Raw genomic sequence first — 9,085 nt, 5'->3', positions numbered from 1 at the left:
TGCCCGCCCAGGCCCGGCGCTGTCCGTGGAGACCGCCCCGCAGGCGGACCCAGAGCCCAGGCCCTGAGGGGAGAGGGTCGCCCTCCGGCAGCGCGTGGGGGCAGATGGGACCGTGGCTGGCGGCGCGCGGCTGGGAACCAGCCCCGCCAGCAAGCGCCGGGCAAGGACTCGGGCCGCGACCGGGGAGAGCCCCGCGGCCGGAGTGGGAGCCGTCGGGGCCAGGGGCCAGGGGTCGCCGCCCGCAGCGGAGCGCCCGGACCGCCAGCAGCCGGAACGCGGGAGGCAGGAGTCGGGCGGAGGCCACTCGGAGTTAGAGACCGACTGCGGCCGGGACCGCGCCGCCGGAAGGAGAAGAGCAACGGACCGTCACTTCCGGGGCGTGTCTAGTGGGAGGAGCCTGCGCCCGCCCCGCCCCCAGCAGCGTGCCTGGCGGTCCTTTCCGCATCCCTCTGGCCAGCGGTCCGTCGGTTCGTCTGCTCGGCCCCGGCGCGCGGCCGCGGCAGGTGCGGGCGGGGTACCCGGAGCCCCAGGAGGCGAGCCCGGGGCGGGGTCGGTGTGGGCGGGGGCTGTGTTCTCCGGGCGCAGGGACCCCTCCCCGAATCCGCCCCGGGCCACAGAGGACCCGCCCTCCTCCCGGCCTCAGTTTCCCTTCCCGCTCCACACGAGGACGCGGGGGTGGCTGCGTGGCACGGGGTGCGCCCGGGCCCGCGATGCCCCCACCCCGGCCCCTTGGGACGGTTGGCCTCGGTGGCTGCGGTTTCCTTGCGCAACCTCTGCCGCCGAGTTTGCTGCATCCCGGGGTCTGGGGAGGGCGCACCAGGGACCCCGTCTGTGGTGATGGGCGCCCCCCAGCAGGGTGGGCAGGCTCTCCCTTTAGGGTGCTCAGTAGGGTGTTGGGGGCCTGACAGGAGCAGGAGGACTCAGTTTCCCCCTCGGTAGGGTAGGCGTCTGTGCTGCCGTAACCAGAGGGGCTGTGCGGACCCGGCCCCTCCCCCACGGGCCAGGAAGGATCGGAGCGCCTCCATCATGGGCTGGGGAGCTGGTGGGAGCTGCACTCCGCACCCACCCATCCGCCAGCAGCCGGTGTCCGAGACCCGCGTGGTCACTGTGGTCTTCCTGGGCCTCCTGCTGGACCTCCTGGCCTTCACGCTGCTGCTGCCCCTGCTGCCCGGGCTGCTGGAGAGCCATGGCCGCGCACATGTGAGCCCTCCTCACCCTCCATCCAGAAGCCTGACCCCCACGGTGGGTGCCCACTCCCCCGCCTCTCATGCTTCCTGTCCCCCAGGACCCTCTCTATGGCTCCTGGCAGCGAGGGGTGGACTGGTTTGCTGCAGCCATCGGGGTGCCCGCAGAGAAGAGATACAACAGCGTCCTGTTCGGAGGTGTGGCCCTGAGCCCCATGCTGGGAGCCCCTGGTCCTATCTTCCTGGGCTCCACCCCCCCCACCCCCCACCCCCCCCCAATCTTCCCTCCCTGAGCTCCCATCACCCAGGTCCTCATTCACACCTCCTTACTCCTGGGCACCATCTGCTCCCTCTGTGTCCACTCTGTCATAGCCACCTTGGCTTTGAGACCCATGGCCTGGGAGTGCTGGGCCAGGTGAGCAGACCCTTGGGGACGGAGACTGAGGTGTGGTGACCCTGACTTCTGTCTCCTTCAGGTCTGATTGGCTCAATCTTCTCAGTCCTGCAGTTCCTCTGGGCACCGCTCACGGGGGCCGTCTCCGACTGCCTGGGGAGGCGCCCAGTGATGCTGCTGTCCCTGGTACGGGTGCCCCTGGGGTGGTACCTGAGGGGCCAGCAGCTCCTGTGTCTAAGCCAGGCTGTCCCAGAGCTGTTTCTGCCACCCTGCAGACGTTGGGGACACAAGGGCCCTTGGGTGCTGCAGAACAGGGCAGGGACCCAGGGGTGCTGGTGGCCCCAGTCACTCCTGGCTTGAAGTGACCACGCCTACCCCCGAGGCAGGCAGGTCTGGCCACCTCTTACGCTGTGTGGGCTGCCTCGGAGAGCTTCGCAGCCTTCCTGGCCTCCAGGGTGATTGGCGGCATCAGCAAGGGGAACGTCAGTCTCTCCACGGCCATCGTTGCCGACCTGGGCTCTCCGCCCGCCCGAAGCAGAGGCATGGTGAGTGCACGGGCTGGGGGTCGAGGGCCCGGAGGGGCTCCGGGGCCTGGTCGCCCTCCTGACTCAGGTGGCTTCTCCCCAGGCAGTCATCGGAGTGGCCTTCTCACTGGGCTTCACGCTGGGCCCCATGCTGGGCGCCTGCCTCCCTTTGCGGATGGCACCCTGGCTCGCCCTGCTCTTCGCTGTCTCGGACCTACTACTTCTCTTCTGCTTCCTGCCGGAGACACTGCCCCCAGAGAAGCGGGTACGGAGGAACCCAGAAACCACCTACAGGTCCCGGACCCGGGGGTTCGGTTCCCTGGGCATGTAGGGAGCCTGTCGCGGGTGCCGGTCCTGGGTGCCAGGGGAGGCCGGACAGTCCTCTCCTGGTGTCCAGAGGCTCTTGGGGACACAGTGCCTCCTGGGGTCTCTATGCGTCCCAGCCCCTGCCTCTAAGGCCTGGTAGGTGGGATGGAGGCCAGGCGGCTGGTCATGTCCCTCCCCGGGCTGCCCCCCAGGCCCCCAGTAGCCTCTCCAGTTCTGCCCCCTCCAGGCACCCTCCCTCACCCTGGGCTTCCGAGCTGCCTCCGACTTGCTCAGTCCCTTGGCCCTGCTGCGCTTCTCCGCTGTGGCCCATGGCCAGGACCCGCCCACTGGAGACAGTAAGGAGTGGCCCTTCATGAGGGTGGAGCTCCGCCAGCTACTGTTGGGCGGTGGACCCCTCATGCCCTTGCCCCGCTGCCCCCCAGGGCTCAGCCACCTGCGCCGCCTGGGCCTGGTCTACTTCCTCTACCTCTTCCTGTTCTCGGGCCTGGAGTACACGCTGAGCTTCCTCACCCACCAGCGCTTCCAGTTCAGCAGGTGGGAGTGCGGGCCCTACAGGGACCCGACTCAGGGATGCCCTGCCCTCTCCCCATCCCCCGGGCCCAGCCTAGGAACCTGGGGCGGCCAGGGGTTGTCAGCGAGTCCCCTGGCTCCGCTTGGCAGAGCAGGGGCGCAGCCGGCCAGCAGGGCTGGGGCACTAAGGTTCGCGCCCTCCCAGCCTGCAGCAGGGAAAGATGTTTTTCTTCATCGGCCTCACCATGGCCACCATCCAGGGCACCTATGCCCGGCGGATTAGCCCCGGCGGGGAAATTGCAGCTGTGAAACGGGTATGGGGCGCCCCTGGTGGGGGTGGGGAGTGGTCTCCTGAGCTCTGCTGGAAGCAGCAGGAGTGGGGCCTGAGGTCCATTGTGTCCTGCTGCAGGCCATCCTGCTGCTGGTCCCCGCCTTCCTCCTCATCGGCTGGGGGCGCTCGCTGCCTGTGCTGGGCCTGGGGCTGCTGCTCTACTCCTTCGGTGAGTGGGCCTGCAGGGCCAGAGGGGCGCGGCGGGGCTGGTGGCCAGATCCCTCCAGGTCACGAGCCCTCTCCCCTCTGGGGTGACGGTGCCTCGCTCATGTCCCCCATCAGCTGCCGCTGTCGTGGTGCCCTGTTTGTCCTCCGTGGTCGCTGGCTATGGTGAGAAGCCCTTCCTAACCAAGGCCACCGGGGAGGGGGGGCAGCAGCCAGCAGGCACCTGAGGGCCCCTTCTCTCCTCCAGGCTCGCCTGGGCAGAAGGGCACAGTCATGGGGACGCTGCGGAGCCTGGGTGCCCTGGCCAGGGCATTGGGGCCCATGGTGGCCGCCTCAGGTGAGGCTGTGGGACAGCACGTGATGTGCCCTGGGGAGCCAGGCCTCGAGGGCTGCTGGGCCCTGATGGGGCCTTCCTCAGCGGCCTGCATCTGCTCCTGCCTCCTCCGTTCTGGCACTTGGGGCGGGGGGCCCACGTCATCGCTTGGCTCTCTCCCTCCAGTGTACTGGCTGACGGGCGCCCCGGCCTGCTTCACCGTGTGCTCGGGGCTCTTCCTGCTCCCCGTCCTCCTCCTGCGGCCCCTGCGACCTCCAGCACGGACACTCAAGGAGGAGTAGCAGAGCCAGCCCAGCCCAGGCGGAAGGAGCCGAGGCAGGAAGTCAGAGGCCACCCCGCCTGCTCCCTTCCTCCTGGGGCCCAGGCAGGAATCCCGGGGCCTGCAGCCCAGGGGGCGCTCGCAGCCCTCCTCCCGCTGGACTGGACGGCCCTGCCTGGTGCTCACAGAGCAGGGTCAGGGACTCCAGATCTTTCCAGGCTTCCGGCTTGTTTTTCACTCTGTGGAGAACAGGCTATCAGCCAGGCGTCTGGATGACAAAATAAAGCAGCTGTTTTATACTAAGTGCCTCCTCCCAGTACACTGCGTCCCTCAGCCTCCACCACACCCTGGGGCCCCAGGCCCCGCAGCAGCAGCTCCACTGACCACACGCGGTTCCCTCCTGCACGGGGGTAGGGAAGGGGAGGGGGGGTGGAGTCAGGTGCAGGACCCTCCCAGACGGTCAGCACTGGCAGGTGACACCTGGCAGATGGAGGAGGAGGGAGCCTTCTGCTGGGCTGTCCCTGTCACAGAACGTAGCCCCACCTGCCTGCTCAGCCCCAGCCAGGCTGACTCCAGGGTCCACTGACTGGAGAGGACACGGGACTCAGCGGTCCGAGGGCCGTGCTCAGCAGCCCCAGGGAGGAACAGGCTGAAGGGGCAGGGCAGCTCTGGGTTAGAACGTCCTCCCAGTCCAAAATGGCAAATGGTGTCTCAAGAAATAAGACACTTTGGGGAAGAGACAAACTCCTGGAAGTCCTATTTTAAAGAAAAAGAAAAGGGATTAAAATGTAAAACCGCTCCCCAGGTTCAGACAGGATACAGCTTGAAGAACTTTATTTGTGAGTAAAACATGTTACAATGAAGAAAGGACACGGCCTGCCCTCCTGAGCCTGTGTCCCTGTCTGTGGCTAGACTTCATGTTGTGATACAAAGAGTTAAAAGAAACTACAAAAGTGAATTAGTCATTGCGTGTGTGGGGTAGAGGGAGGGTCAGGGAAGAGTCTGTTAACGCAAGGAGGGTGGTGGGCGGAACACACTTGGCAACAAATTGACACAGAAGCAGCTGCTCGCCTGTTAGCTCCAAGCGGAGGTCAGCGCCATGCAGCTGGCCTCCGTCCTACGCGGGTGCTCGGTTTTGGGGACCTGAGCCCACGTCCAGCTCCAGATCCACTGCGGCCCTCCCGCCTTCCCAGGGGCCTGTCTGGGGTGGGCAGGCTGGCACCCAGCAGCTCCTGGAACAGGCACCCTCGAGGAGCCCGCGTGGCCAGCTGCCAGCCATCAGCTCCCTGCTGCCTCCCAGGGGGTGGAGGTGAGTGCAGGTGAGCGAGGGCAAGTAGCTCCATGAGTGCCGGCTCGGGCTCGGGAGCAGCGGGGCCACCAGGGCCGACTTCCGGGAAGAGCAGACCCTGCTCTGAAACCTGCCCCCACCCCGGTGCGCGGGGCTCCGCCGCAGGCCTAGAGAAACGAACGCGAGCATCGCTGTTCCCGTTCACAGCAACGCAGAACTGCCAATACACTGAAGAGACTTCTCACTGAGGGGCCCTCCCGAGGACAGGCCTGGAGAGACCCCAGTGATAAGACTGAGCCCTGGACCGGGTGCTGCCAGGGGGTGACCGGGTAACCATGCATAGGTTGCAAGGGTGTACAGGCCAGGCTGCTGCGGGGTCCCCACGCCGCCTGAGGCCACCACAGCGCCCTCGCCACTGGCAGGCACAGGGTGTTGGCACAGGACCAAGGCTGTGTGTTTATGGACAGAGTGAGATCGCTGAGCAGGTAAGGCCAGCAGGAAGCTAGGAGTCTGAGTCAGTCACCTGAGACCTGGGGGGAGGGGAGCCTAGCAGGGACAGAGCGTGGGTTACTGGATGACAGAAGGAGAGCAAGAGAGGTCAGGGCCAGAGCCGGCAGGGCCTCTGACTGTTCAGCCAGACCCTGCCTGGACGCCCCAGGGAAGGACCCGAGGAGCAGACAGACGGGCACAGAGGTGGACACAGGGCCAAGCCTCCCTGGACCTGAGGTGAGGCCCGGGCGCCAGGGGAGGCCATGCGAGCACAGGAGGTGAGCTCTGGTCTGCACGGGCTTGGGCGGCGGGGAGCGCTAGCTACGCGGAGGGGGCTTTGCATTCCATGACACAGGGAGACAACGCGAGACAGCGGTGTGTGCAGGACAGGCCTTCAGGAGTCGCTCTTCTTCTTGCTCTTCTTCAGGAAGGAGGGGGTGCGGAACTTCTTCTTCTTTTTGGAAGGGGACTTGCCGGGAGACCCATCGCTGCCTGGGTCTGCGGCAGCCCCCTCAGCAGCCGGGGAGGGGGCTTCTTCAGCCGCCGGGGCCGGGGCCGGCTCAGGACTGGCCACCGTGGAGGGCCTGGCGGGGCTGGAAGGGCCACAGGCTTCGCCCAGCCCCTCGTCCTCCTCCTTGTCCAATGTCGGGAAGCCAGGCGCTTCTGAAGGCTCATCGGGGGACAGGTCAGGGAGAGTGGGCTTAAAGGTGGCAGCATCACTGTCGTCTCCAAAAACAGCATCTTCCAGGTCTAGTGGGCAGGTAGGAGAGACGGGGTTAAAGGGCAACTGCCCAGCCCTCAGAGAGGGACATCAAGGTGGGCTGCGTCCTGCACAGAAACTGCTCTGTAAGGACACCAGGGCCTTCTACCAAGACAAGGATAAGGAACTTTAAATCGTGTCACTACTTCAAGGCTGGATGGAGCCCACTGTACCAAACACAGACTCCATCTTAAGGAGGGGTGTGTGGGGGGGGTTGGGGGGGGGGGGCGGCCCGGCTCCCTCTCCTGGAAGCGTGCCCTGCGAGCAGGGGACATTTTCAGTGCAGTGTCCTCCTGACACCCTTGAGACGAGGTTTGCTCTAGGCCCCTAGGGCACCTCAGTAGCCCTGAAATTAAGCCTACATTTGGGTCCACACACCTGGTTTCCCCCAAGGGAGCCACAGAAAACATGGCAGCTCATGGACGCACAAGTTAATAACTCTCGACCTTGTGCATCAGCATCAAATAAACAGCCTAGTTTAGAGGAAGACATGAACCATCAGGCTAGGGAGAGGGGCCAAAGCAAGCCGTTTCACCATCGGGAAACAAAGCACACTTGTCTTCAGGAGCCTAAGGGCCGGTCTGTGGGGAAGATTCCCATCTCCAGGTTGGGGTGGGGGAGACCAGGTGAGCACATTTTCTAAAAACAGCCTACGAGGTTACGAGCGACTGGCAGGTTAGGAGCACCAAACCTGTTCATACATCAACAGTCAGCCGAACCTCGGGAGGCGACGAGAGGCGAGCTGAGTGCAGGGGACAAACACTGAGGGCTGGGCCCTGGGAGATGCCTGCCCGGGATCACGGCCGGGGCAGGGGGAAGTGAGGCATGTCTGCACAGCGGGCAGAGGTGGCCTGTGGGTGCCCAGGGGAACCTTTATCATTGGACCAAATGTCCTACTAAAAAACAGCACTGCCCTGGCCGAGGTGGCTCAGTGGACAGAGAGTCAGCCTGCAGACTGAAGGGTCCCCGGTTTGATTCAAGTCAAGGGCACATGCCCAGGTTGTAGGCTCGATCGCCAGTGGGGGGTGTGCAGGAGGCAGCCGATCCATGATTCTCTCTCATCACTGATGTTTCTATCGCTCTCTCCCTCTCCCTTCCTCTCTGACATCAATAAAAATATACATATTTTAAAAATAGCCCAAATGTCGCTCTTCTGCCCCCGTCACGTTAAGCTTAAGCACAAAGCTTAAGCAGGGGTTCAAACACATGCAACCACATACAGCAGGTGGCAGCCCCACCTGTCTGAGCCTCGTCTAGACTGTCTGCCCTCCTGGCACTCACGAGACCCAGAGCTCTGAGCACCGCTGTGTGGCCCCTGGGAGCCCCGAGGGCAGGCTGCCCACTGCAGCTCGCAGGTGACCAAACCCCTTCCGGGAAGGCCACTGCCCAGAATGAAGGACTGGGTACAAAAGGGGGGGCGGGGGGAAAGACAATGTTTTTATTTTGATTGAACAGAAAACAAAACGCAGTAAGCAACAAAGCAGAATGAGGAAGCGCAGGGAAGCCGGCAGTACTTACTATGGTAACAGGTACTCCTTAGCACATCCTCCTGCTTGCCACGCAGCCACAAGAAGAGAAAAGCACAGGGAGAGAATCTACGCATTCAGTCACAGCACCAGGTACAGGAGGAGAATGGCCGAGCCATTCTTGTGGACACAGAGGCACAGGCTCCCGACAGACATGGGAAGCATGATGTGTAAGACCGAGGGACAGACACGCAAGCCACGCCACAGACATGCGGTGGGTGGTCTGAGAGGCCGACGGAGGCCAGTGCTCTGCATGGACTGATAACATGGCAGTCAAATGACATCCTGTAGCTCAGACACCACAGAGGACGTTTCCGGAGGTGGAATCGAGCACAGGAAGGTTTAGGGAGTGTGCAAAGAGGGCAAAACTGACATCATCAGTGAAGTGCATGCCCATCCCTGAAGGCTTTCCTCCCACCCGTGACATCTCACTAACAAGCCTGTTTGGCCTCAGGTTTCCCAGGACAAGGCCAAACAGGAGCGCAAGAGGCTGGGCCCAGCAGCCCCCAGCACGTGCTGTGCTGGTTCCCACGCAAAGGCACACGTCCTCACTAGTGTCAGCTGCCACTCCTTCCATTGGACAGAACACGCAGCCCACTCCCCCAGCCCCGCTGTGGACACCCATCCACACAGTGCCAATCGCCCTCCCGCCCTGGGGCAGCCTCGCCCGCCCCGCCCAGGACTCACCTTCCTCCAGCTTGACGGGGGAGCAGGGGGCAGCAGGGGGCTCTGGAGGACTGTCTTTCTGCTCTCCAGTCTCGTCCAGACTCTCTGCAGGTGGCAGAAGGTGAGAGGGCGTGGTGAGATGCCGCCATGAGCCTGCACCAGAGCCCTCCCAGGGGAGTCCGACCCCCTCTGGGACCAGCCTGAGTGAGGAGGGAGGAAGCGTGTGCTGAGGAGCACTCTGCCCAAAGGCCTGGAGGACAGAGGCGCTCACCTGCGGACCTGCCCACGCAGAACCTGCCCTGGCGCCTGGGCCTCGCCGTGAGCACTC

At 64.2% G+C, this 9,085-nt stretch overlaps 2 protein-coding genes across 19 annotated transcripts in view; one reads left to right on the top strand and one right to left on the bottom strand.

The window, feature by feature from the left end:
- The first annotated feature begins 375 nt into the window (after positions 1–375).
- MFSD10 (major facilitator superfamily domain containing 10) lies at positions 376–4,331 on the top strand. 3 transcript variants are annotated; one of them, XM_036327524.1, is made up of 13 exons: positions 376–503; positions 945–1,200; positions 1,286–1,382; positions 1,661–1,764; positions 1,965–2,123; positions 2,206–2,367; positions 2,656–2,764; positions 2,852–2,963; positions 3,145–3,253; positions 3,349–3,439; positions 3,553–3,600; positions 3,683–3,772; positions 3,935–4,050. In XM_036327524.1, exons 2-13 carry the CDS (start codon positions 1,027–1,029, stop codon positions 4,048–4,050), a joined length of 1,371 nt encoding a protein of 456 aa, XP_036183417.1. In that variant the 5' UTR covers positions 376–503; positions 945–1,026. The 3 variants fall into 3 exon arrangements, with proteins under 3 accessions (XP_036183417.1, XP_036183427.1, XP_036183409.1); XM_036327534.1 differs by having other exon boundaries at positions 422–503; positions 940–1,200; XM_036327516.1 differs by lacking the exon at positions 376–503 and having other exon boundaries at positions 1,027–1,200; positions 3,935–4,331.
- Positions 4,332–4,845: 514 nt separating this feature from the next.
- ADD1 (adducin 1) overlaps positions 4,846–9,085 on the bottom strand; it is a 76,402-nt gene continuing 72,162 nt past the window's right edge. For 10 of the 16 annotated variants that reach the window (XM_036327078.1, XM_036327072.1, XM_036327081.1 and 7 more), the window contains 2 exons: positions 8,779–8,862; positions 4,846–6,555 (listed from right to left, as the gene is read on the bottom strand). In XM_036327078.1, the coding sequence (XP_036182971.1) occupies positions 6,200–6,555; positions 8,779–8,862 (440 nt within the window). In that variant the 3' untranslated portion in view covers positions 4,846–6,199. Of the gene's footprint in view, positions 6,556–8,082; positions 8,118–8,778; positions 8,863–9,085 lie in introns of those variants that run through there. The other 6 variants (XM_036327137.1, XM_036327147.1, XM_036327155.1 and 3 more) reach the window with 3 other exon arrangements.

The sequence above is a fragment of the Myotis myotis genome, unplaced genomic scaffold (assembly GCF_014108235.1).
Source record: "Myotis myotis isolate mMyoMyo1 unplaced genomic scaffold, mMyoMyo1.p scaffold_m19_p_1, whole genome shotgun sequence".
Lineage (NCBI taxonomy): Eukaryota > Metazoa > Chordata > Mammalia > Chiroptera > Vespertilionidae > Myotis > Myotis myotis.
Note: the sequence above shows the minus strand (reverse complement) of the source record. Positions and strands in the feature narration are given on the sequence as shown.

Coding starts and splice junctions, on each gene's coding strand:
- MFSD10 (XM_036327516.1), top strand. CDS start 1,027: ATGGGCTGGGGAGCTGGTGGGAGCTGCACTCCGCACCCACCCATCCGC. Junction 2,368..2,655: donor CACTGCCCCCAGAGAAGCGG/GTACGGAGGAAC, acceptor TGCCCCCTCCAG/GCACCCTCCCTCACCCTGGG. Junction 3,440..3,552: donor GCTGCTGCTCTACTCCTTCG/GTGAGTGGGCCT, acceptor GTCCCCCATCAG/CTGCCGCTGTCGTGGTGCCC.